The sequence below is a fragment of the Alternaria novae-zelandiae genome (assembly GCF_023758075.1).
Source record: "Alternaria novae-zelandiae strain BMP 2774 chromosome Unknown scaffold_5, whole genome shotgun sequence".
Taxonomy (NCBI): Eukaryota; Fungi; Ascomycota; class Dothideomycetes; order Pleosporales; family Pleosporaceae; genus Alternaria; species Alternaria novae-zelandiae.
Genome location: NW_026056965.1, coordinates 1,560,373 through 1,587,126, shown reverse-complemented (window position 1 = coordinate 1,587,126; position 26,754 = coordinate 1,560,373). Strand labels below are relative to the sequence as shown.

The 26,754-nt window shown below is 55.0% G+C and overlaps 10 protein-coding genes across 10 annotated transcripts; 2 read left to right on the top strand and 8 right to left on the bottom strand.

Moving 5' to 3' along the window:
• Positions 1–59: 59 nt before the first annotated feature.
• On the bottom strand, positions 60–2,324 carry J4E88_003530 (uncharacterized protein; the record flags this gene model as incomplete). Its single annotated transcript, XM_049397181.1, has 1 exon — positions 60–2,324. The coding sequence occupies one exon, from the start codon at positions 2,322–2,324 to the stop codon at positions 60–62; it is 2,265 nt and encodes a 754-aa protein (XP_049257523.1).
• A 550-nt stretch (positions 2,325–2,874) lies between these two features.
• On the bottom strand, positions 2,875–3,708 carry J4E88_003529 (uncharacterized protein; the record flags this gene model as incomplete). The annotated part of the gene is made up of 1 exon (XM_049397180.1): positions 2,875–3,708. One exon carries the CDS (start codon positions 3,706–3,708, stop codon positions 2,875–2,877), a length of 834 nt encoding a protein of 277 aa, XP_049257522.1.
• Positions 3,709–4,272: 564 nt separating this feature from the next.
• Positions 4,273–5,335, bottom strand: J4E88_003528 (uncharacterized protein; the record flags this gene model as incomplete). Its single annotated transcript, XM_049397179.1, has 2 exons — positions 4,273–5,066; positions 5,215–5,335. 2 exons carry the CDS (start codon positions 5,333–5,335, stop codon positions 4,273–4,275), a joined length of 915 nt encoding a protein of 304 aa, XP_049257521.1.
• Positions 5,336–5,727: 392 nt separating this feature from the next.
• Positions 5,728–7,782, bottom strand: CLF1 (NineTeen Complex (NTC) component; the record flags this gene model as incomplete). The annotated part of the gene is made up of 1 exon (XM_049397178.1): positions 5,728–7,782. One exon carries the CDS (start codon positions 7,780–7,782, stop codon positions 5,728–5,730), a length of 2,055 nt encoding a protein of 684 aa, XP_049257520.1.
• Positions 7,783–8,365: 583 nt separating this feature from the next.
• J4E88_003526 (uncharacterized protein) lies at positions 8,366–10,021 on the top strand (the record flags this gene model as incomplete). Its single annotated transcript, XM_049397177.1, has 1 exon — positions 8,366–10,021. The coding sequence occupies one exon, from the start codon at positions 8,366–8,368 to the stop codon at positions 10,019–10,021; it is 1,656 nt and encodes a 551-aa protein (XP_049257519.1).
• Positions 10,022–10,261: 240 nt separating this feature from the next.
• J4E88_003525 (uncharacterized protein) lies at positions 10,262–12,296 on the bottom strand (the record flags this gene model as incomplete). Its single annotated transcript, XM_049397176.1, has 2 exons — positions 10,262–10,280; positions 10,414–12,296. The coding sequence occupies 2 exons, from the start codon at positions 12,294–12,296 to the stop codon at positions 10,262–10,264; spliced, it is 1,902 nt and encodes a 633-aa protein (XP_049257518.1).
• A 3,220-nt stretch (positions 12,297–15,516) lies between these two features.
• Positions 15,517–17,731, top strand: J4E88_003524 (uncharacterized protein; the record flags this gene model as incomplete). The annotated part of the gene is made up of 3 exons (XM_049397175.1): positions 15,517–16,071; positions 16,364–16,781; positions 16,824–17,731. 3 exons carry the CDS (start codon positions 15,517–15,519, stop codon positions 17,729–17,731), a joined length of 1,881 nt encoding a protein of 626 aa, XP_049257517.1.
• Positions 17,732–19,739: 2,008 nt separating this feature from the next.
• J4E88_003523 (uncharacterized protein) lies at positions 19,740–21,699 on the bottom strand (the record flags this gene model as incomplete). The annotated part of the gene is made up of 7 exons (XM_049397174.1): positions 19,740–20,591; positions 20,613–20,918; positions 20,974–21,008; positions 21,069–21,125; positions 21,186–21,298; positions 21,406–21,509; positions 21,664–21,699. The coding sequence occupies 7 exons, from the start codon at positions 21,697–21,699 to the stop codon at positions 19,740–19,742; spliced, it is 1,503 nt and encodes a 500-aa protein (XP_049257516.1).
• Positions 21,700–22,504: 805 nt separating this feature from the next.
• J4E88_003522 (uncharacterized protein) lies at positions 22,505–23,599 on the bottom strand (the record flags this gene model as incomplete). Its single annotated transcript, XM_049397173.1, has 4 exons — positions 22,505–22,577; positions 22,629–23,187; positions 23,257–23,369; positions 23,430–23,599. The coding sequence occupies 4 exons, from the start codon at positions 23,597–23,599 to the stop codon at positions 22,505–22,507; spliced, it is 915 nt and encodes a 304-aa protein (XP_049257515.1).
• A 953-nt stretch (positions 23,600–24,552) lies between these two features.
• Positions 24,553–25,623, bottom strand: J4E88_003521 (uncharacterized protein; the record flags this gene model as incomplete). The annotated part of the gene is made up of 1 exon (XM_049397172.1): positions 24,553–25,623. One exon carries the CDS (start codon positions 25,621–25,623, stop codon positions 24,553–24,555), a length of 1,071 nt encoding a protein of 356 aa, XP_049257514.1.
• Between the last annotated feature and the right edge of the window lie 1,131 nt (positions 25,624–26,754).

Genomic DNA, 26,754 nt, shown 5'->3' with positions numbered 1-26,754 from the left:
CCGCTCCTGGTACGCTACCACTCCTGCTCAAAGCTCGACGACCAGACCACGAAGCGCAATCAAGTCATCCGCTCCATCCGACCAACGAGCAGCTTCCGAATAGCCTTCTTCTCCTCTTTACTCAACGTCGCCAACATCTCAACCGTGATAGCCTCCTCATCCCCATCAGGCTTAACCTCCGCACACACACGCTCCATAAGCGCCATATTATACCCCAGCAACTTCTCCTCCCCCTCCCCCTCCACCTTCATACCACCACGACTCGCAGCAGACATATCCCCAACGACATCAGTCTTCAACGCCTCCATCTTCTTCTCCTTCAGGAATAAGTTCCGCCTCTCTTCCTGCCTCTTCTCCAGGTCCGTAGCATCCTCATAAGCGGCTTGGAGAGTTTGCCAGGCTGCGTAGTCTTTGTCCGAACGGGTTTCCTCATACCGCTTCTCCATTGCGTGGCGAAGTTTTGCTAGCTGGGCTATCTTGGATGCTTCGGAGCGGATCCAGGCTGAGCGGATGGGCTTCTGGGCGTCGAGACGGGCGCGGGCTGAGGGGCTGTGGTCGTACTGGCCTGAGATGGAGGAAAGTGGGGGAGGCGGGATGGGTAGGTTTGAGCGGAGAGGTAGACGGGCTTGGAAGCCTGGTTCACGTGCGGAGTGGGGGTCTTCTGGCGAGGCTGGGGTGGCGAAGCCGGATGTTGCGGGCGCGGAGGTGGGCCATGTTGCAGTGGATGATTTACGAAGGGGTTGTCCGAACGACTGAGATGAGGGCATGAAGGGCTTTCCGAAGGTGCCGTTCATGCGAGTCTCGGATGGTGTGAATGGGGTTGAGGACATGAAGGGCTTGAAACCGCTGCTCGTGCGAGTCTCAGATGGTGATGGTGTGGCTAGAGGAGCCTCACACACAATGACATTCGACGGGCGATGGAAGGGCTGAGTTTCACCCATCCGAACATTACCAAACCCGGATGGTGGACCGTAGGGCTTGAAGCTCATGCCACTGTTACTCCCACGTAGGCGATCAACAGATACCATGCCCACGAACTCCGGAGATTTGGGATCCCAGCTAATCCCATTGTTACTCCCACACATCTGAATGCCAGCCAGGTTATGGAAAGGCGGCCGAGTACCTCCATACATGCTAGGGTGGACAGACGGCGGGCGAGTGCCAGCCGGTGGGAAAGGCCAACCAGGCGCACCAACTCCACACATGCGTGTCGTAGACCCCGTGCTGACCTGAAACGGCTTATGGTCAACGAAAGGATCAGTGTGCTTTCGCGCATGTCCAGAACCGTTACTGTACGGCGATCCACCCAAGGTCAAGTTCCCTTCTTCGTCTATCTCAGCGCTTCGCGGGTATACGTCGAACATGGGCGAGTCGATGGAGCCGCTGGATGCGTAGCGCTGCACGGTAGGTGAATGTGGAGGTGGGGTGTTCTGCCAGACGGTCTTCGTTTCCTTGTTGCTTGACCTGGTCTTCCCGTACTTCATCTTATCGCTCGTGTGAAGACGCCCGTTCGGGACTGGTGAGAGCGACACATCTCCAACGTCTCCCTCGTGGAGCTGCTCCCGCATACAACCAGGACCGAGGGGCGACGGTATACCCGGCGAGCTTGACACTCTAGCATCGAGTCTTCGTTGATGCAGGTTCGGTCCGCGCGGTACGATCATCTCCTCGAAAGGCATGTTTCGTGGAATGGGGAACGTTGACTGCGGACGGGAGGGAACATGAGTCTTGGCTATGCTGGGGTGGGAATAGAAGCTGTCGGAGTTTCGTGCGATATCTTTCTGTAGCTGCGCAGGAGACCACCTCATGCCGTGGCTGGGGGGAGCCTGGACCGGACCGCCGAACTCAGGTCGAAAAGGTGACTCGACCGCGACGCGAGCGAAAGACTGGCGCTGAGACAACGGTGAGATATCAGAACCTGAAGACGCGGAGCCATTCGTAGCACCCGTCTCTGATGTCGCGGCGACGGTGAAAGGCGTCGGAAAGAAGGTATAGGCACTGCTGTCCTCGAGTTCCTTGTAGCCGCTGCTCAACTTAACAGTCCTGTCGCTAGAAGGAGACTGGAAAGTGTCGTCACCTGGGCCAGCACTCATAGTGCCTTCAGACCAGGCTGGACTCCCTTGAAAGTCGCGGCCCCGAATGGGTGCGCTGTAGTTACACATGTCTTGATAGCCGGGCAAGTTCATCGACTGGTTGAGTGCGCGCTGCGAGCTCTCCAATGCGCGATCCCATCTCTGCGCCTCGAGTGCGTTGAACGACAATTGTGTCTTGTCGATGTAGTCGTTTGAGCTGGGGCGCTCGGGGAGTGGTTGGCGACTCTCCATGGCTGTTGTGGTGGTCGTGGTGAGCCGGTGTGTGGGAGAAATATTGGTAGGCGCAGAAGTGAGAGAAGCTCAAGGTAAAAATGTTCGCGCGGTCATAGCTCAAAGTGAGAGTTGGCCGAATACGAATGTGGCGGCGGAGCTGGTTGTCGTGGTGAATGTGGATTGAGATAGTCACGGGGAGTGATGAATTTGGAAGGCAGTTTTGCGTGTCGGAGAAAGAACACTTGCGCACAACGTGCTTCGCGAAATACGTCAACATCAAGCGAAGTTTTCACACATTTGGCTGCTCAGTTTTTGAAATGATGATATTCATTGTTAAATGGGACCTAGTCAAATAGATGTGATAAGCAACTCGGAAGCTGTGAGTGGCTCGTTTGCTCGGCATCGCTGCAGTACCATGGGAGAAAGTAGATGAATTGGCCTTATCGATTATAGAGTCCACAGACTGCCATCTTTGTCTCTAGCGAAGTGCTCCAGTCCGATACTGTGCCCTGGCCGCCACTATAGTACCGTAATTCGTACTGTATCGAGGTTGGTCATCAAACCGACCTCACAATACCGGATGAAACGGCGGCGCAACAACCCCATCTTTCACCACCACCGGCCTCGCAGTCATCCCCAAAACCTTCCTCAGTCTCTGCGAGATACTCCCCTTCTTCTCCCCTTTCGCCTCCACCCCACTTCCATCTTTCACCTTCACCTCACCCTTCCCCTTCCCCTTCCCCTTCATCTTGAACTTCTTCTCCGACGCCCCTTTCCCATCCGAAACGTTGCGAACCGGCAAGCGAACGATAGCCTTTCCTTGCTGCTCCATCTCCTCTCGCCCCTCAGTCTCAGTCCTGCGCTCTTCCTCCAGGATATTCCACTCCTCCTCCAGAAACACCAAGGTGTCGGTCTTCATCCGTTTCTCTTGCTGTGGCGCGAGGCTAGTTAGATTGAACATGGCAAGGTATTCGTCGCGGATTGTTGGCCACATGGCTTCCAGGAATGCTTCTTTCGCCTCTTCTCGCTGCACATCCTTCTTGTCCGACCGCTTAGCTTCCTCGGTGTTAGGCATGACGAGATAAGTGTCTTCGACCTGATAACCTCGTCGCGTAGCGTTTTCTCTTCTTTGTCTTCTAGAAGGGCCATAGTGGACTGCAGGACTGCGCGTTTCTTCGAACCAGTACGGCTGCACGTTTCCAGTCACACTTCGTGCAAGGTCATACTCTGGGTCGCTGGCGACGCAGTTGAAGCCTCTGAGATAGATAGTTGGGGCTGGTTGTGATGGCGATCGACGACCGGGAACTGTGGCTCGGCGTGAGGGTGCGAATGGTGGGAGAACGTCTGAGGGGTTTTGGATCATGCTCGGGACTTCCGGGGTCATGCTTGGTATCTCCGCCATTTCGACGCTGGTGAGTAGTATTGTCGGGTAAAAGTTTCTTGTTGGAGTGGATGCCTTGTTGTCCCTTGAACGTAGGAGATGAAGTGCAAGAAGATGGGGAGAGAAAGGGTCCGAATTATCATGAGCAAATGCTTCGGTTACCCTGAGCCAAACCATGGTTCGGATACATCATACTAATACCACGCTTCTTGTTTTGTTGGGACTGGAGGGTACCTGCGTACTATGGATCCAGGGACGTCGCGGTTAGTCGTTGGATGTGTGTTCGTAAGCACAGGGTCTTGGCTGGCTGAGCGATAAATGAAGGGTTTTGATAGTGTAACGACACGTGAGCGGAAACAGTCTGCAGCCATTTATGCGCATGTCGGTGACGAGTTTCGAGTATACTGGGCGCGAGGAGCCTGCGTAATATTTCCCTATTTCACCTAGGTACCGCATGATTGTGTCAGTGATCTATGTCGGAAGGAATCATCGCGATTTACGTCGAGAGAAATCGCGATGATGCCTTCAGACATAGATCACTGCCACAATCTCTCGTGCCAGGACCCTCGCGCACTCTTTCCAGATCTACGCCAACTTCCCCGGTACAAAAGGCAGTCCTCCACTCAACCCACCATCCACAGCCCAAGCCTGCGCATTAACATAGCTAGCCTCATCACTAGCCAGGAACAGCACCGCCCTCGCAATCTCATCCGGCTGCCCTCCTCTTTGAAGTGGATTCAACTGACCAATCTTCTGCTCGCTACCCCTCTTCCTCGCCGCGTCGTACGTGACCCTCGTCATACCCGTTTCGATCAGCCCAGGGCAGACGGCGTTGCACCTGATGCCGGAGCCGGCGAGTTGGTATGCGCACGTCTGCATGAGACTGATGACGGCGGCTTTGGAGGCGGAGTAGTCTGTGGGCCCGGCGTTGGAGCGGAGACCTGCTACGCTTGCTGTGGCGATGATGCTGCCCTTTGGGTATGGTTTCTCATCCGAGGTCTTGAGCATAGCGCGCGATGCGTGTTTTGCGGCGAGGAAGACGGATAGAGCGTTTGTGCGCAGGACGTTCATGAAGCCTTCTGTTGATTCCTCCCAGAACACCTTGCCAGATGAGATTCCTGCGTTGGCGAAGAAGACATCGAGACGGCCGTAGGTGTCTAGAGCTTCTTGGCAGACCTTTTGTACGGATGCTTCGTCTGCTGCATCGAATTGCCGGATGTGGACCTCGGTGGAGGGGTAGAGGGTGTTGAGTTGGCGCTTGTGTGTCTCGAGGTGGTTGTCGGCGAAGTCGCATACGTAGATTGCGCGGGCGCCGTTGCGCGCGAATTGATGCGCACTTGCGCGGCCGATGCCTATCTCCGAGTTTGCACCTATTTGTGCTATTAGACGTTGTCTCTGTATGAGAATTGCTGGGAATGGCGGGCATACCAGTAACGATGATGACCTTGTCTTTGACGCGTCTGCTTGTCATTAGCACAAGCGCGTCCAGCTACAACTGCACGGGCACTCCCCACACTCACTGATTACCCAGATCCCCCGCGATCTCCCTGACCCCCTTCAATCCCTCAAAAGTCTCCGGCTCGGGTAAAGGCTCAGAGAGCTCCTTGCTCATTCCCTGCCGCTGGACCTTCGCAACTGCGGTTGGCATCGTGAAAGCTTCCTTTAAAGTCTTAAAAGTATTTTTGATGCCTACTGTAGCGTGTTGATAGAGCTTTCACAGTTGCGAGTGTTATGTATTTGTCAAATGGGTAGTAGAGCTTGCGGAGTTGGTTGCGGAGGTTGCAGAATCCGGGGAAGATGCCGAGGCAATTCCCATTGGAGCTACACGACGTCATTGGCACTACGCCCGCACGAGCATGGTGGAGCCAAATGATTAGGGCAACGCTTTTGGTGTTGGAAATCCTCGACATACGCACACTAGAATCGTTGTGTATTGTGTTACTTTTAACGTCACGAAAGATATGATGACTGTTGACCTGCATGCAATGTTGATTCCCTCTACTTCACGCACACAGTCCAAACCAAACACCACAAATCTCCTCACTCGCCATTGCCCTCCGCACCATCCCCATTCTCTTCCGCAGCCGCCTTCGCAGCCTGCGCCATCTTCCACCTCTGCGCATTGGCCATGAGCTTCGCCAACTTCGCAGCACTCTCGTCGTCGGCCGGGAAAACGTAATCGACGTATTCCTCGAAGCTGTCGTCGTCCAACTTTCTCCTCTTCTTGACCTTGCGGGGCATCTGTTTCTCGATCTTGTCCTTGTCCTCTGCTGTTCCATGAACGTCTTCGAATGCCTTCCAGGCGCTGAGGAGCGCCACGCGGTCTTCCTTGAGGTCCTTCTCCTTGAGTCGGGTGTGCGCGCGGGTGAAGACTTCGCGAGCGCGGGATTTGGCGAGCTCGCTGATTGTTTCGTCGTCTTCGGGGGTGGTCTCGTCGGGTACGCCGAGTTCGAATTGCGCGTAGGACAACCAGACTTTGACGTGGTCGGTCTTTTCGAGGAGGCGCTCGTATAGTGCACGTGTGCGGCCGTATTCGCCTTCTTCTTCTTCGAAATCGATGTATGCTTTCCATAGAACTTCCGGCATGTCCATTTCTTGCGTGTCGACGGCGATTTCGAAGATGCTCCGCGCACGGTCGAGATCATCGAGACCACGCTCCAGGTTGGCGAAGTTGATCCATGTGTGGCAGTTTGAGCCGTTCCACTCGATGTACTTGGTGTAAAGCTGCCGACAGCGGTTGAACTCGAAGAGCTTCATCTCCAGTTCGATGTAGCCCTTGAAGAGCTTGTCCTTTGGACACATGCCCAAACTTTGACCCAGCAGCTTGCGTGCAGCGGTGAGCTCTCCTTGTCGCACGAGGAAATGAGCAAAAGCCAGCCATACTTTGGCGAACGTGAAGCGCTTGTGTGGCAGCAAACGTATGCACTCTTGGTAGATTTGACGGGTTCGCTCAATGTCGTGCGAAACTGTCTCCTCCCAGACTGCGTAGAACAGCCAAAGATATATATACCGCCTCCAGTGGCGCTTCTCCTGTGTGGGTGGTATCTGGGCGATCGCTCGCTCGTATATGTCGCGGACTCGGTCGGGGTTGCCAGACGTCTCTTCCAGTCTGGCAAAATCGATCCAGCTGTCATAGTTCTTGGGGTTCTCTTTGATCTGCTCCTCGTAGTGTACACGTCGTTTCGACAGGATTACGTCTTCAATACCGTCTCGATCTCCGTACTGCTTCTCGAAGGTTGTGAAGGCTTTGTGTAGGTTAACCGATTTCGATCGTGGCATGCGGTCAAGAGCGAATTTGTAGATAGCTCGGGCACGTTCCAGCTCTTTCAGTCTTGCCTCGAACTTCGCGTATGCCATGAAAAGTTTCTCATCCATGAAGTCGTCTCCCAGTGTTGTGACGGCGGTACCGTAGACATCGCGCACGAGGTCGCTGGTGCCGTTCTCCTCCTCAAACTTGGCCCATTTGATCCAGTTCTTGGGTTCGGGATGAACGACGGTGAAGCGCTCAAAGATTGCCCGGCATCTCTCAAATTCGCCGTGCCTCTTCTCCAACTTGATGTATGAGCTCCATGCCGCCTCCTCAGGCTCCCACTGCATCCAGCGTTCGAAGACGGAGCGGGCACCGTCGATGTTGCCTAGCGTCTCCTCCATATAGACATACTTGTACCATAGCTTGTCGACTCGCGGAAGAATGGTAACGGCGCGGTCGAGAAGGTTACGGGCATGCTGGACGTTGCGATGCTTCATCTCACTCTCAATGTATCGCAGCCATAACGGGACGGAGGTTGAGTCGACATCGAGAGCTCGTTCAAAGATGCTTCGGGCACGTCGAAATTCCTTCTGCTCCAGCTCCCAGGAAGCATAGCGCATCCAGTTGTTCATGTTAATACGGTTCCGCCGCACATAGTCCTCAAACTCCTTCCTCTTCCTCCCCTGGAACTCATGCAGCTCCTCGATGTCGGCGAAGCGCTGCGTTGGCGCCTTGAGCTTCTCATCTTGACGGTCGACGGCTTCCCTCAGCAATTGTTCGGCAGAGATCTGGACAGCCGCCGCGGCCTTGTTCTTGACCCGCGGGGGTCCTCGTGAGGCCTCCATGTTGGCGTTTGAATATGATGATCGAGGGCTTTATATGGGAGGTAGTGGTATGCGCGCGATGGTGATAGCGGACGAGGCGCACGTCGGTCGTGAAGGCTGTCGCGCCTGGGTCGTGTCGGAGTAACAGAGCTCCAAGGGTTGGTCCGGACCGCTCAAACCACCGAACACGTGATCGCGGATGCCTGCGCAGTACGACTACGGTACAATAGCTTGGCGACAGCAATTGTCGTATGTCGGTCGTCGTTCTGCGATGCGACAAGATTATTTTGTAACGTGAGAACGCGACTGCCTTAGCGCAACTTTTATCCGCTGCACGCCAAGCAATTAGCACTTTCACGTCACTGCCGTCGCAACTTCTCTCTCCCCACGACACTCTCCCGCGCGCATTCACAACTCGACCGGCGGCCATCTCAGGCAACAGGTACGTAGTATACCAACGATATCGAACCCAGCACTCAACCGATATCCACTAGGAGGGTAACCTCTGGCCGCCGTCGCGACTTCCTCGACACCCCCAACTGCTATTGCCTGGTAGCGACGCTCACCCGCACATCCCCCGAATACCCCCAGCCTACATTCTGCCATGGCGACCCTTGAGCAAGAGCTCCTGGCGGACTTCGCAGACAGTGGTGATGAGGATGTCCAGGATCTGGAGAATGACTTCGCCGAGGGTTCTGGCGACGACGATGACATGGTCGACGAGGAGGCGCAATACCGCGAGAAGCAGCAGGACAAGGACAAAGAAAACAAGGGCCCGGCCGACATTCGATCCGCGCAGCAGCTCAAGACGAACCTGGACCCCGTCCTCAAGCGCATCGAAGAGGCCAAGGACCAGATGGACATAGTCGAGGGCGAATCGTTTGAGGAATCTCCGGAATACCAACTCCTCACAGAAGCCAACGAGTTCTCCACACAGATCGATGGCGAGACTGCTAGCGTCCACAAGTTCATTCGCGACCACTATTCGGCCTTCTTCCCCCATTTGGAGGATCTGATCAAGAACCCTGTCGTCTACGCTAAAGCATGTTTGGTCATCGGCGGCGGACCTTTGTCAAGCATCAAAGATATCAGCCCCAAGCTGAGGCAAATCGAAGGAATGGAACCTGCCCAGGTCATGATTGTCGAGATTGAAGCCACGCGTGTCGAAGGAAGACTTCTTGAACAGACTGAACTCGACTTGGTTTCAAGCGCCTGCCATCTGCTGCTCGAGCTGCACGCCGCTAAGTCTAAGATTCTCGGTTTCGTTGAATCCCGAACTGAGCTGTTCGCACCCAACCTTACCGCGCTCATTGGAAGTTTGACTGCCGCCCATCTTATCTCATACTCGGGCGGTATCGCGAACCTAGCCAAGACTCCCGCTTGCAATATTGCACCTCTAGGTTCGACCAAAGTCTCGGGTGCTACTGTCGGACTTTCGAACATGGGTCTGAGGCACGAGGGTTACCTGTACCACAGCGACATTATCCAGAACCAAAGGCCAGATCTGAGGAAGCAGGCGCTACGTATTGTGGCTGCTAAGGTCATTCTCGCCGCACGTGTAGATGCCCATTCCAACACCGGCACTGCCGATATAGGTATGGACCTGAGGAAAGAATGCGAGCGGCGTCTAGACAAGCTGGTCGAAATGCCAGCGAATCAAAAGGCCGGAGGAAGGGCCCTTCCCGTACCTGATGAGAAGCCGTCCCGCAAGAGAGGTGGAAGGCGAGCCCGCAAGGCCAAGGAAGCAACAGCAATGACCGAGATACGCAAGGCTCAAAACCGGATGACTTTTGGCAAAGAAGAGAAGGAAGTCGGATATGGCGACTCCGTAGCAGGCATGGGCATGATCGGAGCCACAGACACCGGACGACTCCGCGCGCAACAAATCGACCCCAAGACCCGCGCCAAACTCAGCAAGAAGAACCCCGGCTGGGGCACAGACACCACTCTCGGTGCCGCTTCGTCTCTCAAGGGCTTTGGCGGAAGCGGTACGGCGACCAGTCTACGTGCCCAGGGCCTACGAACCGGTGGTGTGGGTCTTGGTGGTGCGGGAACGAACTCCATCGCGTTCACACCTGTCCAAGGCCTCGAGTTGGTCGATCCCAAGGCGCGAGAGGAAGCCAACCGTAAGAGGAAGGCAGACGAGGACAGGTGGTTCAAGGGTGGTTCATTCACGCAGCTCAATGGTAGCTCGAAGGTGGATGCTGGTGGTTTCAAGGTGCCGGCGCTGCCGAACAAGAAGCCTAAGACGGATACCTAGTTGGTCGGCTTGGCTGTTATGGTTGTGGGGGTAATATGGTATCTGGTCAGCATATATGGCGTTTTCGTGGCATTGCAGTGAGTGCGAGTGCGAGTGCATTGGGCGGCGTTTCATTGTGGGATACTCTCGATACCTATACGTTGGGATGGTGCAGGGATAGGAAGATAGTTGGAAATTCAATATGATTATGCTCATTGAATTGTGTATGTATCATGGTGCAACTACCATGTTGAAAATATTCTAGTAGACTACACCGACGCTGCTTCGCAAGTTACACATATTTAGAAGGTATCCTGGCGGATACATATCAATCCACGCTCGACCTCTAACAAGACGGACTACGCCGTATGCTTCCAAGCACCTTACCATCCGTCCCTATCTTCCATGCCCACCCATTGTATTCGCATTCCATGCCACCCTGCTTCACTTCCTCTACCCCCTCCATATCATCCACCTCCACCTCCACCTCCTTCACCCACCCAGCAGCCTCCCTCAGCTGACTTAACCAATCCATCCCCACCACCTCTTCCTTCTCGCAAGCTGCATATGCGTGATCGGCGATATGCTCATCAATCTCCCAGGGATCCGCAGACAAGATAGTGACCCTGCAGGTCTCGCAGTAGAAATTCACTCCCGAAGTAAATTCCGCACTAGCGGGAGAGAAAGGAGGCGGGGAAAGGAGGGAAGCGGGAGAGGTGGGCGAAGATGTGAGGGAAGGGGGCGAGGCGAGGTCGGCAACCGGTGTGCCGTCGTGGGAGAATGTGATTCCCTCATTGAATACGGCCTCGTCTTCCTCCGCCGAGGGTGAAGATGATGGCGAGGGCGAGGGCGACGCAGAATCCTCATCCGTGGCATCATCGTAGATAATGCTCTCCCCATCAGTGGCAGAATCGTAGTCTGCCATGCTTTCCTCCTCCTCCTCTTCGTCCTCCTCTTCATCATCGGACGTCATATCCTCATCCCCGGGAGAGTTTTTAATGACATTAAACACGTGGCCTGCCGAAGTCAAATGCCGCGCCCAGTTCGCACCAGCGAACGTGACCTCGCAGTCATCGCAATAGTGACCATATTCGTATCCTTCTTCGCCGAAGCCGTCATCTTCATACTCTTCCTCTTCTTCTTCTTTCTGCTCTTCCTCTTCCACGGACAGCAGCACAGACTCTGGTGTCGGCGCATGAAGGTGGATGTCCTCCGCATCATCCTTGGCCTTGGCCATGTTTGCCAAATGCTTCTGACACTTCAAGTGCCGAATCCAATGACTATAGGTGCTAGTCCTATAATCGCAAACCTCGCAAAACTTCTCCAGTCCGCGCGCATACTGCTGGCTGGTCTTTTTGCCTTGTACCGGAGGGGCTCGCTTATCCCTCACAACATTGTCCAGATGCATACGGCCTCTTATATGGCAGCCCCAGCTGGACATCAAATACGTGCGGTCGCAGTCGCTGCAGTAGCGCTGCGGTCTCTTGTCGACTGCCTTCTTGACCATTTTCATGGTTGGCTCCTTGCGTGGTCGGCTCCTCGCTACCTGATTCAGGTGCGGTTGGCCTTGGAAATGCCGTGTCCAGCTGGAGACATAGCGTGTTGTGAAGTCGCAGGGTTTACAAGAATACCCTTGTAGTCGCCCGGGTACCTGTACAGGCTCAGACATAGGGCTGTCGACACCGTCGTATTCGGCAACCTCCTGGTTGGGCTCGCTGGACACCGGGCTGAACGAAGCGCTTCGAGGCGACATGGGCGCAGAGCTGAGCGGACTGCTACGCGCGGGACTATTGTAGTCCTCCAGCTCCTTCACCATCCTCACCGGTGTCTCCGCACCACTCTTCGTAGTCTGCAAAGTCTCGAACTCCACCACCCCCTCCACCTTCCCAAGATGCATCTCAATCCTCCTCCTCCCCCTCTCTGCCCTCCTTTTCGCCCTTCTCTGAATTGCATCAACTCTGCGCATCTCGCTCTTAAGCTGACGCGCATTCCGGATCGGAGCAACATCATTATCATCGTCGGAGGAACTGGCGGAGGAGTCGTGTTCGGGGCCGAGGTCGAATGTGCGGTTGCCTAGGCGGAAGATGCTTTGTTTCTGAAGCTTAATGGGGGTGGGGGCGATGGGAGTTAGGGTTGGGATTGGGGCTGGTTTGGGGAGGAGTAGTATGTCGAGGAGGGCGGACGACTGTGCCGAATGGCGGTTTGTTATTTTCCACTCTTTTTGTAGGACGCTTGTGAGCATACCAGAGAGCAGGGTGTAGGCGGCCTCTTTTTGTTGGTCTAGTGTTGTGGACATCTTGACCGTTGGTATGTGCTGAGGTTAGATGGGATGAGTTGTGGTGAAGTGCCGGTTGGAGAAAGCGGTAGGCAGTGTGCACAAGATGAAGACCGACGAGGATACGAAAAAGTAGAAGATAGAGGGTGTGTCCCCTCATTTTGTATAATTCAGCTGAGGCGCGTCCCACGGTACCGAAATGGCAGCCTGAAGGTGGAGGCCACGACAACCAAAGTACCACGAAAAAAGGGCGAATCAACAACTTCATATTGGAGAGAAACGTGCCGGTCAGAACTTGCGAGATGCCTACGAGTCGAAGTAGACACAGTAGTTTGTGTTCACCTACCTTGGTTCCCAACTCTTGCGATGATAGCATCAGCCCTTTCCATACGCTAAGCCTGCCTCTCAGCGCCCTCGCATGCATGCAGACCCTTAATTCCATGACTCTTTGGATGCACCACAAACCATGGTTTTCCTTTGCGTGTTCAAACTGTGGTTGCACATCATATCGTCGCCGCGTGTGAAATCGCCACACTTACAATGTGGCTTCCAGTCACTCAGAAAAGCTGATGCCTGGTTCTTGCACACGTGTAGTACTGGCAGGTCACAACGATATTGATGAACCGCAAGAGTATTGGAATTTCCCAGTGTCCTTGAGCCACGGAAGATATCGGTGTTCGAGATGACTCAGGTTGACACAATTTGGAGTTGCTGTCGAGGTGGTCAGAGTGCGCGACCATCATTGTGGAATGAACGAGCAACGCGCCGATTCCTACACCGTGGATATCGCTTGGCCGACGTCTGTGCTGCTGACTATCCCTACTCATGATTCTAGGATACTCCAGGGTAAAGCCGAGTCGGTTCGCGACAGCAATACTTAGTGTGAACTCAATGGCGTGAACTTATTCAGGGTCTGCAGCTTTGGGTAAGAAGTGGCCACCGCACGACTCAGCCATTGTTGTGAGATCAGGCATAACAATCGAAAATGTTATTGTGCAAGATCCTACTGAGCAAGGAAAAAGCCATCCCTTGCAAAGCCCGATGCATCTCGTATTGCAGCGATGATCAAGACACCTGTCGCTTCAGGCGGTCTGTAGGCGAGAGCGGGGCGGAAGGATGATGCGCAAAGCTCGCTCGGTTGGCGTTCAACTTTGTTCGAGAAGCGTTCGATGCTTTCGTGTGCGGGGGTATCCCTGACCTGGCTTTTCTGTGCACTGCGATAGACGAGATCTTACCATGTCTCAGCGGGCGCCCGCGAAAGACACTCTGCGAACGAACGACAATTAGCAGTGTTCCACAGGCTTCTCTGGCGCTGTGTTCTTGGTCGCACCGAGTGCAGACTTCCCTGCGCGCGCACTGGTAGCGGCCTGTTAGATGCACCTTGTCAGCCCTAGGACCAGGGTCTTTGCTTGTGCAACATTGGACAAGGGATTCGCAATGCAGTATCGCCTGTCGCATCGCATGTCGCATCGCAAAGTCCAACCAACTTGTTTGGCGCGAAGGTTGTTCGGCGACAATGGTGAGGTGTCCAGTAGATATCTCGACACGTGTTGGCGGCCTCCTAGTGCTACCCAGACGGAAGGACAAGTCTTGCCGGTGATGCACCTCCTACAGGTTGGTCACACTCAGCTGTAGCAGGCAATGGCTTAACCCGATATGCGTTTATTTACCCGCAGATAACCCATGGAGGATTCCGCCAGATGTCTTCAGATACGGCGTTGTGGCTGGCATTGGAAGCCGCCCTTGCGATATGCCCATTGCGGGTAAATAGGCAGGGAGATTGAATTGGACAGGCGGAAGTTGATGTCAGCGCGCGCTTTAGATAGGACGAGGCGCGCCGCTGGCCACCCTGGAAGGGAAACCGGCCCGTAAGACGCAGTCTGGAGATCGAATGCTCGTGTGCTTGATCGTTGGACAGCGCACCATTGCACGATTGTCACATCGGGAGCTACATACGTCACCCGCAGTGGGAGCAAAGGGTCATGGCGAGGACGCTGCGGGGCCATTGCGCAGTGAAATGGGCAGTGAAATAAGGGCAGGCTAAGAATACGCGGCATCAGAGATGTGCAAGCAGGCACAGAATGGTTCGTCGTGACGATGCAGGAGCAAGCCACCGATAGCTAAGCGAGCAGTGAGGGTGCAGAGGGTGCAAGAGGGAGGTGTTCTCGAAGAGATGCCGCTCGCGCCGGCTGGACCGGGACCCAGGTACTGCGCAATCAGCCTTAATCAAATTCTGCCAGTCCGTCGGATGAGGATTGAGCAACGCAAACGGTGCAGTGTGGGTGGTATGGGCGGCTGCATGGTGTGTCTAAGCGGGTGGAATGTCGCTGCACGCCGCACGAGGCTCGGCTCAGTAAGGTACTTGGGTAATGGGCAATAGAGAGGTGCAGCAGCGGACGGGACGACGCTGATTGCAGGAAGAACAGTGTGGCGGGCCCCAGTGCGCAGCGCAGAGCGGCACGTGATTGGCCCGATGCAGGCTAGCGGCCCTGGCATGCTGAAGTTCTTTTTGCGCTGGGGAGCGGTCTGCGCCTTTAGCCTTTTGCTGAAGAAATGCCCGATTGCTCTGGCTGCATCGGCCTGCCGCCCTCTCGTCGCTAGAAGTTCCTCTGCCGCCGCTCTCCTCGGCCAGCTCATCGTCGCGCGTCGCTAGCCCGTCGGACAGCAGTACCCTGTTCGCTACCTTCCGCTCAAGCGAGACTCGCTTGTAGGCAGCTTGTAAGTAAAGTCGGTTGATTCCTTCATGGCACTGCCACATGCGCCCTCATTACCTGCTAAAGGCGGCTAGCCAGCTGCAGCCCACCCTCCACTGAGTCCACTCGCTGCCTCCTAGACGGACGAGATGAGTGAGGGATATCGCGCGCGATGCATTTCTGGGAGCGGCAGCTGGCATGCCAGGTCTTCATCTCCCTCATCTTCCTCATCCTTCCCCATCTATCATCATTTAGCCCTTCTCACTTTCATTCCCTGGACTTTGTTAGTCTTTGCGTCGTTCACGTATTTGTTATCCCAATCTATGTAGTGCACGCACAACTACGTGCAGCGCGGCGGCGTCGAACCGAGCGAGGCCAGGCCCCTGTTCCGCGGGTCATAACGCCTTCGCCAACTCAGCTAATCCCAGTTCCTTGCCAGGCTTGCCGTCCCTCTTCCCATCCGCCTCAAGCTTTCTAGCGCCGCCGTGCTCTTCAAGACATCCCCAAGAACTGAAGAGCGCCCCGGTGGCAGACTCCATTGCTAGCCCATGTCGCACGACTTTTCCACCCACATCTCCCAGGCGCCCTACTCGCCGGCCCCTTCGCACTTTTCCCACCAGAGCATGGCCGATCCTAACATGCAGTCGCGCCAGCAGCAGGCCGTCGCCTATCCCTCACCGCACTCGTACCCGTCGCCCTCGATGCAGCCCACGTATACCTACCCGCCGCCCCAAGGCCAGCAGAGCAACGATGGCTACCGCAGCTCTCCCCAGGGCTCCAACATGTCGCTGCCGCCCCTCAATCTGCCGCCAATACGTCTGCAGGACGGCCAGCAGCCCCAGGCGCAACCTCAGCAGCCGCCCCAGCCCATGGGCTCTCCGCTCCCACCGCCGCAGCACGGTATGCCGCAGTACTATCCGCACCCAGCGCATGCGCAGCAAGGCCCGCCCATGATGGGCAACATGGGCCCGCAATTCAATGCCATGCGATACCAGCTGCCGCCGCAGGGCGACCAGAGAGTGCTGTCTGGTGGTCGCCACAAGAAGGAGATCAAGCGTCGCACCAAGACTGGCTGTCTGACATGTCGCAAACGGAGAATAAAGGTGAGTGCATACGTCAATGGAACGCGGTGCAGACGCGACGCGATGTCAGAGGAGCTATTGTTTGTCGCTTGCTTAACCGAGCGAGGAACCCAAACTCCTCTAATCCAACCTCTCGCGTGTCAGAAGCGACCGGCTGTGCAGCAACACTGCTATTCAGTGGGCTGCAGCACTTTGCCTCGCAACATCGCCGTTGCGGGCTGCAAATACAGCTGCGCCGATTTCTGGCAAATTTTCTGCATCGCGCACCAACATCACTACTCACCTGCTCATGCGCTAACCACCACCCCGACAGTGCGACGAAGCCCACCCCATGTGCCGGAACTGCCAGAAGAGCAAACGAGAGTGCTTGGGTTACGACCCGATTTTCAAGCAGCAATCCGGTCCCGCCCAAATACAACCTGCTCCCAACTCCGCGCCCGCACCCCACGCGACAAGCGCACCGGCGCCCGCACCTTCCTCCTCCAACTACAGCCAAAGTCCGGTACCCCAAGGGTACGCGCCTGCCTCGTCCGCGGGGTACGCGACTGCCGCTCCTGCTACGAGCGGCGAACACCAGCAAGGCAACTTCCACGCCATAGACCCGGCACTTGCGCAAGCCGATCCCAATTTACAGCCACCCCAACACTACAACGGCGTGCACCCCATGGATCCCAACATGAGAGGGCCTCCAGGCGCCAGCTACCACCCGCCTCCGCCAGAGCCCATGAAAGGTTGGTATCCTGCTCCATATCGCCATCACAGTCCTAACGCAGATTCAGGCAAGCGGTTGAATATCCAAGACATCTTTGGCATCTGCAACCACAGCCCGCCCGAGGTTCCTCAGCGGACCTCGCCAGTGCCCCGTGAAATCGACGACGAGTTCTCTCGCATCTTCATCAACGATTACTGCCAAGGGCTCGACCTCGTACTTGAGACCAACTGGTTCTCCACGAACAACAATGCTCTCAACAGAGTCTTCAGCGACCGCTCCCTACATGAAGAGGCCGCTTTCTTCACCGAGACCATCAAGTACAAGGCTACCGCCGATACCGACATGACCGGCGTCTTTAGTCAAGAGGCTCGCTTATTATGGCACTTGTTGAGTACGTGCAAGCAGAACCTTCCAAGCACCAACGGAGCACAGCCAGAAGGCGAAGACTTTGCGATGAGAGAAACCCGTGCGCGCCTCGACGTGCTGGAAGCTCTTATGACGAACCAAAATCTGGACTCGAATCCCACACGTCAATTGGCATATCCCCCTGCGCTTGATGATGTCAAGAGGTCGCAAGTCGACTTCTGGCAACATCTCGGAGACTTCGTCCAATTCTCAGGCTCAGACAATGCCCCGCCCGGAGCAGCCGACGGCGCACTTTCCGTACTACGCGGCGTCCTGTGCATGCACGAGGTGCGCGATGCCATCTACTCCATTGCGATCGCTCGTCATTACGGTAGCCGCATTGGCGGTTTCCCCAACGCTCTACCACCGCAGGTCGACCAAAGTCCAGACAGCGACCTGAATAAGCTTTGTGTCGCTATGTCGTTCATCAGTCATGAGAGCCGTGCATCTAGCCAACAAGTTCTTGCGCGTATCTGCGACATGGCCATGTTCTCGTGGACTGCCTCGCGAATGCCTTCAAGTCACCAACAACAACAACAACAACAGGGTGGCTTCCCTCAATGACGACATGCGGGCATAGGGGCAACCTGAGAATCAAATAAAGTTGCCGTAGCCTTCGGGCCACATTAGTAAGAATTGGAAAGTCCGCGTTTATCTTTTGCATCATCATCTCAGCGGTGGCGTTTCTCATCCCCTTTTGCCATTTGCTGGCATTTGCGTTCGTTTATGAATTATATTCCCAGGGGCCAGAACAAACCTTTCTCATCCCCCCAAATGCACGTTTTCATGATTCTCCCTTCATCGCAGTTGCATCTACCGCGTACGGAGCTGGTGGCACCTAAGCATGTATCTCTCTTTCCTTTGCGGCAGGCATTCACACAAGATATACCCTCGATCGTATCCTGTTCTCTTTCTCTTCGACTATAGCAGACCTAGTATACAGAGGTCTGGCTTTAATCTATCTTCGTCCTCTGGACTCGGCCTTTATGGAATATGTGAAGACGGTTGCATTGCGGTGTTTGGAGCTATAGGACAGACGTGAGGCGACTACAATGGCATCATTTCTCTCTCGAATATACGGAAATTGAGTGATTATTGTAGCCTCTTGGGTCTGATTGGATCTCTACAGTCATCACGTCCAAGGAATAACAACGGAACACCCTACAGCCTACGTTGACGTCCTTCAGAATTCTGCTTATATGGGGTGCGGTGGGCTGATCACGATCCTTCAGCTCCCTGGGTAGCACTAGACCAGCGGTGAACCCGCCCTCCTCCCATTCCCTATCCCACTCACCCGGACATGTAGCCTGGCCAAATAATACACACCGTCTCAGTTTGTTCAAAGAAAAGAACCCAGATACCCGCTGAAAGTTATTGACCTAGAAGTCTGAATTACTTCCATGTTCAACCAAACTTCCGTTTCCAACCCCATGTATTCTGCAAACCTGTATAGATCCGTCTCACATCATGTAGACCCCAGTTCCCGATTCCCACTTTGCCTGCCTTACCGCCCCCAAACCCCTCAGCCCCAGCTAGCTCCATCCTCCTTCCTCCTTCCTCCTTCCTTTTCGCACAACGCAGATGACGCAACGCGACAACGTCTCCGTACGACATGGCACGAAGCGGAGAAAGTGCCGGTGGCGGAAATTAGCTTCCCACTTGTGATTGCCGATGGAGTAGGTGGAGCCGGATTGCATGGGTGCACGGCAGAAGGGGGTAGAGGGAACGGAGATGAGGAGAGGGGGATGGCGTGGTATTTAGACTGGGTTTTACGGGGGTAATGGGTTAGGTTAAGGAAGAGAGATATTTGGATGGTTGGAGGGTTAGTCGAGGAAGATGTGTTGTTCGAAAAAGACTTACGAACATGCTCCTAGCAGTCCTCCACTGTATTCTGTTTAAAGGACTACTGACCCAGCCCCTACTTTCCCCAAAATCCCTCATACCACCAATCCCAACACCAAGAAACACGCGTGTACCGCCGCCCAACCACCCCCGTACCACCCCCCAAAAAACAGCCCACCGCTTCGTGTCCTCCCAGTTCCTCGCTCTCCCCAGAAATATCTGACACAAACTACCCTCAAGCGAACCACTCGGAATGGCCGCCGTTTTCGTATCACGGCGACACAAGAGCTTACACAAACCCCCCTCTTCCCTTCGGAGAATATCCATAGTACCGGGTCATCCCAGCTGCGACAGATGTTGTACACCTGTCGGTGTTCTCGCTGTCTATCTAGCCTGATGAGGCGTTGTGTAAGGAGGGTACGGGTGGATGGATGGGTGATGGCGGGTAGGATGGCGAATAGGTTGACGGATGGGTAGCAAGCTTGATAGGTTTAAAATAGGCATAGGCGCAAATCTCTTCAGCACACACATCCACTGACTTTGCTGGCACTTCAATGGTGCAGGTAGAAGAACGCTTGTGCCAAGTCCAGTGGATACAAATCTAAAGTATGTGGCGCAGCAAGTACGACTGATCACTCAGCTCCTCTATCCACAACACTCTAACGCACACCCACCCTCTTAGTAAATAGCAACCACCCACTCAACCCCACACACCCACTCCCACTCCACCCTACCACTGCTCCCCATCCCCCAAAACCCTATGCAGCAGCACCCTCGCAAACTTGCCCTCCCCCGGACTCCTCGTACACCACCCAACCCGATTCCCCCTCCTACTATCCCTCCACCCCCCCGCATCCCCCACAACCTCCTCGTCCAAACTGCTCTCCCCCTCCGTAACCGGCCTCCCCCTCCGATCCACAATCGTGCACCCCCTCGTCCACTGCCCACTCGTCTCGACCCTCACATCCTCCTCTTTGAACTTCCATAGCGGGTTGGAGGGGCATAGAGCGTACCAGATCGTCAGCGGGTCGTGGAGTTGGAGTCCGGATTTCGTGGGATCTTGTTGAGGGTTCAGGGATGAGTTTTTTGCGAATGTGGATGTGAGGAATAGGCTGGTCCATTCGGAGAGGGGGGAGCCTTTGATGGGTTTTAGGGCGATGTAGTCTTCGTACATGGTTTTGGGCAGGACGTGTAGTTCTGTTGTGTCGAGCGGGAAGAGTTTGATGGTTAGGCGCTTGCTGAGTGTTTTTGGGTACGCCGGTAGTTGGTGCTTCTTCTGGGGGTTTGAGAGCATGGGGGGCATGGTGAGGTGCGGGTTTGCGGATGTGAGGGCGAAGACGCGCGCGCTGGCTACGGAGTCGGCGTAGGTGTTGAATTCGGCGCCGGGGGTCATCTGGTTTCGGAGATTTAGTGAGTGGCGGAGGGGGGTGTTGGGTTGTTTGATTAGGTTGAAGGGGGGACGGGGATGGAGAGGGTATGTGGGTGGTATATTAGGTGGAGGGGTGGGGGTGGACGACGCTGTGGGTGGCTTTCCAGAGCTGCGTAGAGCTGGAAAGGATGCGACGAAGGGTGAGATTGTAAACTGGGAAAGATCAGAACTTACGTTTCCAGGCGCATCGATGGCACCGCCCATTACGACTACCTCCTTGACCTTCAAGAACGTCTCGGGATCTTGCGCAGCAGCGATAGCAAGATTGGTCAGAGGTCCGACTGCCACGATAGTAACCGTATCAGGCTCATTCTCCCTCAGCAAGTCGAGCATGACTTCGTGTGCGGGCTTCAGCGATGGCGTGAAGAGCGAGTGTTTCTCCTTGACTTTTTGCAGCGCCTTGGTTTCTTCAGCCGGCATGTTCTTCGGCTGAGGTGTGAAGAGTGACTTCCACGTCTCTTCTGGTGAGAGATGTGGGTGCTGGATCAGGTCAGTTCCCAGCTCTCTATATCGTGTTGGAAGACAAAGAGCTTACACTGTGATGTATACCTCCCAACCCATCAATCCCATCTATGCCACGTCAGCTATTCGCTCTTCCCATCCAATCTATCTCAGGAGCCGCCGACTTACGGAAGAAGTCCGCGACCATCATATGTTCCGCCAATGGCTCCTCGGCACCAACAGCAACTATCGCTCATGTTAGCACACATTCTCTTTTTCCATCATCACCTGCGATCAAAGACTCACCAATAGGTTTCCTCGCACCCAACGTTTCAAACCCCTCAGGCCTGCCATTCTCCTTCCTCCACGCTCTCTCTTTCTCAATATAATGGAACAGCGTGACCACATTGCGTAGACAACTAGAAATTTGTCAGTCAATTCGTCACCCCTCTATCAACCTTGGATCTCATCCAGCGCATGAGTTCCACGCATGTGAAACAAATCGAAGAGGATGTTGTAAACATACTTCTTAACCTCGACATTCCCAAACGTCAAACTCAACATGAGAATATCCAACTCCTCGCTCTTAGCCGAGAACGCCAGGAGCATAGCCAGGATATCATCGACGCCCTATCATTATACGCATGTCAGCCCCAAATTCTCAATGCCTCTTTACCTTTTTTTTCCACCGAGTCTCGGTGTCGCCCCTTCCAGCCCTAGGTACTCCCCCACCGCCTTTCCTACCCCGCACATCCCACATCCATAACCAAGAATAAAAACTCACAGGGTCCGTATCGATGATAATCTTATTCGGTGCCATCTTATCTGTATATCTGTCGAAAAGCTAGGAATGTGGAAGAAGTGTTGTGTGTAGAATGGTTGTTTGTTGGTTTGGCTGTTCTGCGAATCAACCAAGGTACGTAAGTATGGATACATGTACGATTATCTAACTAGTGGCGCGCCTCGCGCCTAGAATGTCCCATGTACCCTACCACTCCTACCCACCTACCTACATACACCAAACCGCGCATGGCAGGTGTGTGGCATGCCGCAGCCGCCAAACGCGGAGGTCACCGATACCGACACTGACTCCACTTTCAATTGACTTTGTGGGTCCGAAAGGATCCCGTGTCATATTTACATGGAAAAGGGCATGAGAAAAGGCAAAGTGAAATTGGGGGAATATGCATTTGCCATATACGTAAAAGAAGAACAAAAAACGCATCTTCCCCTTTAGAACGTGCGATTCATAAGCCCAAATCGCCATCATATCACTCGCAAGTAAAGAAACAAACGCCGGATTCGTTCCATAATTCTACACAACGTTTGCCACTCCCAGATGCCTGGCACAGGAGAAGAACTTCCCTGAGGCGGGTACACAAAACCTAGCCCGGTTTTTGGATCCCAACATCCATTCTTTGCCTAACGCCCAATTGCTGTCTTGTCCGTTCTGGTCTGGTCTTGAAAGTGGGATTCGTCCAAACCGCCATCATCTCTCGCTTTTCCCCACCACGTTCGTTTTTTCCCAATTGAATATCATATATGCGTTTATATATCGAATATAAGGCGACCGTTTCGTTCAAAAAAGCCGAAACACGTGTCGTGATGCGTGAACATGACCGAGTCTAGTAGACCTTCTTCTTCTCGTCGACGGAAAATTGGCCGGGGCCCATGTTGACCAGCAAGAGGAGACCGCCACTGGACAGATATCAGCAATGCGCTTGTCGAAAGCGAATATAGGGTACTTACACAATGGACAGAATTTGGAAGAAGTCGTACTTGGCAAAGTCCTTGTGGGGGTGATGCGGGTGCAGTTTCCACCAATTGTTAACGTAAAGGTTGAAGACGCTGAGAATAAGCACGAGCATAACAGCCGAGAACTTTGCCTTGAAGCCCACAACCACCATGACGCAAGCCACGAGTCCCAAAAGACTAGCAATGATTCTCCAGAAGCCCCAGTCGCCGCGGAACACGAATCCAACGAACAAGAAGATGAGCAGGACGCGTCCGGCGAGCTGGAAGTACATCTTCTTGTCCTTTTCGTCGAGCTGGGGAAGGCCGGCGGGCGCAAACTTCTTGCGCACCCACGAGTCGGAGAGCACCATGAGCAGACCGCCCATGACGGACAGGTTGCGCAGGAAGAAGTTGAGGTCGAAGACGAGGCCGTAGCCGATGCCCTGGAGCACCACGACCGTCATGAGTCCCGCTACGCTGTATTCGGAGTACTTTCGGAAAATGACGCCGAAGGAGCAGACGGTCATGAGGACAATGTTGACGATGAGGAACATGTGCGTGACGCCGTTCCAGACTACAGACAGAGAGAGACCGTGTTAGCCAATGTTCACGCGCTGCTGCGGGAGGGGTAGTGAACACGTACTGTGGCGGTAGTCGTGCAGGTACGTGAGCTGGTCGGTCCATTGTGTGATAATGCGCAGGGCATCTTCGAGGAACGTAACGACGATGAGGAAGCGGCCGATGCCAGGGAGGTATCTACGGGCGAGTTAGCCGGTTTCCAGGCGGGCGGCGTCGTGGCACCGTTTCTGGACTCACGGCTTAATGGGGTCGAAGACAGTGTCCAGCAGGTCCTCGAGCTTGCTCGTCTGGGCGCGCAGTTGGTCGAGCGGGCTGGGGTCATTCGTGCTGTTGTCGTTGCGCCCCGAGTTGCCAAAGGGGCTCTGGTTGCCCAAATGGTAGCCAGCGGTGCCGCGTATCTGCGCCATGGCTGGTGGTGTAGTAGAGAAGAAGAGAGGGTGGGCGGCGGCAGGTGTAGAGGTGATTGGGTTGCGCTGCTCCGAACAGGTGTCCTTCACGCGATTGACCTTCGGAACGTCAGATTATGTCAGCGGCCTAACCCTTTGCGCCTTACTTTGATGTGTTGAGTCTCACTACTTTCTTCTGTTGCAGGCTAGTAAATTGCAGGGTGGGATTGCTAGCTGGCAGTTGCGCGTGATGGTGAATATATTGAATTGCGTCGTGTGGGCTGTTCCCAGGGTTGCTGCGGCGCTGGTTCCTCGGTTCGCGCAACCTACTAGAGTACTACTAAGAGGCCAGATTTCTGCTACTCGACTCTGACTATGGCGTCAGGAGTAGCAGTCGGTACGAAATACCTCCGGACCAATCTTGACTAGCTGATTCACGACTTGGCACGGGCACTTTCAACACGGTGGAGCACGGTTGTATTTATAGCTTTCACCAACGCACGGCTGTACTGCAGACTCATGTGTGGGAGGTTTTGTATGAGGAGCTGCAATTCAACAACTACTTTTTCTACCTGCGCGCCTCAACAGTCATTATTCCAGCGTTGATGTTTAAATGTGGTATTGAAGTACAGGACGCGAATGCAAGAAGCCTTTGCAATAAGATCAGATGCAACCCCATACGCCGATGCTTCCATGGCCTGGATAGCAAAGCAGTGGAAGGAACCCATCCGATGATCCAGCCATACCCATGCTTACAAGGACAATTCCACCGTCGTATGAGCTATGCCCGTCCGTCATGCCAAATATGATGCTATCGTGATGAAGGTTGGAAGTGGTCAGATCAACGCCTGAAGATCTCACGTGCGCCAACAGTCATCAATATGATAGAAATCGAAAGGTGTATCGTCGTCCAGGGTACATGAATGTACCCGAGGTCCTGAGACCAGCTGCTGGCTGAGTCATGTTCGCCCACTTCACATGACAGCCCAGTCATCGGCATCGTCGCCAGTCTTGGGGTTGAACTCTTCGGCAAGGATCTGGTAGCGAGAGCTGGGGTTCTTGTTCTCCTTGATGACTTCAGTCGGCCGAACTGGCTTGGCGGACTGTTGGGGCTTTGTGGCGGTGGTGACTTCGCTGAGCTCCTCAGCAAGCTCCTCGTTGACGGTCTTGCGCTTGGGCTTTCCGCCCTTGGGGACGGTGGTCCAGGCAGAGTCCTCCATGGCAAGCCTCATCTGCTCTTCCTCCGAGGGCAGGGTGCTGACAGGGGCAGCGGTCTTAGCAGCGCCGTTGGTAGGGGCGACAGTCTTGGTAGCGGTTTGAGCAGGAGCCTCGAAGGTGTCGAGAAGCTGACCAGACGAAGCGGCCTTGGGAGGCTGGACAGCGCCACGAGAGGGCACCTCGGTCCAGGGGTTGGAGGCGGGGGGCTTGCTCTGTCCGAGACCGTTCTTGGCCGGCTCACCGCGGGCCTCACGAGCGACACGACGCTGCTTCTCCTCGAGAGCCTTGCGCGCCTTCTCCTCTTCCTCGCGCGCGGCCTTGGCCTCCTCGACCTTCTTCCTGTTCTGGCGCTGCTTCTTGGACTCGGTCGCGACCTCGGCCTTTTGTGTCTGAGCCTTGACCGACTTGGCTGGCTTCTCGGAGGGCTTGATGCTCATGACAGCGGGCGAGGCGGCGCGCTCACCGAGCATGTCGGAGACGTCCTTGCCGCTTGGGGCCTTGTTGGTGTAGGCGGCGGGGGGCTCGACGGCGCTGTCGTCGGCAGCCTGCTTAGGGGCGGCTTGCGAGATGGTCGCGGCGGCCTTGTTGCCGGCATCCTGGACGGCCGTCTTGACCGACTTGCGAGGGGCCTTGGGCTTTGCAGCCTTCTGTGCCTTGGGCTTCTTCTCTGGCGTGTCCCAGCTGACTGCCTCCTTGAGCGAGCTGGTCGTCGACTTGCCCGTGGTCGAGCGTCCTCGGGTATCCGCCGTGTTGCCCTGGTGCATGTAGTACCAGTAGGCGGCGCCTCCAATGGCCAGGAACACGACCCAGCTCATCCACGGCTCCATGATGCAAGACGTGTGGTATGCAACGCTTCGAGGGTGCGGTGGTGACTACCGTACGACGTCCAATGTCAACACGGTACGATGGGGCAATGGGTTGGGGTGGAAGTGGCAGGTGGGTAAGGGAGCAGAGGGCCAGGGCAGTAGGATGACGGAGTATAGGGACAGGAAAAGGGGCTTACAGGTAATTGATTTTGTCTTAGCCCGGGCGTCGTAACGTGTGAAATTGACGCGTCGCACCGGCTGCTCTGCTCAACGGTTTCGATGGCGTTGCGAGAAGAGGCCAGGTAGGTCTTGATCCGCTTCGGGAGCTACTCAACCGTCGAGTGCAACCGCCGAATCGCCCACTTGACACGGGCGGCGCAGTTTGGGGGTTGTGTTGATTCACGTGCTACACATTCACATCGACTCGGCGTCGAGGCTAACAATGTAGGGCGGGAGACGGGGAATTGCTGGAGGTGGCAGAGTGAAGGCGCTCCATGTGGTAGTGAGCTTAGGAGTGCTCCCCCGTTCGGGATGCCACTAGGCAGGGGTCGACGGAGGCGCTGCAGCGGGTGAGTGCGTCACAGCAAGATGATGATATTTCTGATATACGCCGAGTGACTTCTATTAATCTTCTTCTTGTTGTTCTATGCCGCATCTCACACGCCTGTCTTGCCATCGCATCTCAAAAGTTTCCTGCGCGCCCACAAACACCTCGTAAAGGACACGAAGCATCAAGCACCTCGCGCGCGGAGGGCTAACTCCGAGTCCCGACACCCCCGACGGCGGCCTCTAACGTTTTAGGCGGCTGAACACCAAGCCATTCACAAGCCACTCACACGCTATCCATCATCTGCCGCTGCGTCATTGGTATCTCGCTGATATTGCACCCTCGCACACAGCTCCATCTACTCTCTGTGCCACGCCCTTGCTTTATCTAGTACTCGCACTCGTCTCTTTAGCGCAGGAGCGATGCACTTGTGGCTGCATCCATGAGTGGCATGTGAAAGGCTTGGTATCGCCTTGCAGTTCGACTTCAGTCGGGAATAACACAGAGGAATGAACGAGACCAACAGATATGACTCGAACGTTGACATTATTATAGCTCCATCGTGTATATCCAACATTATCCTACAAAGCCATGAAGGCCTTCCT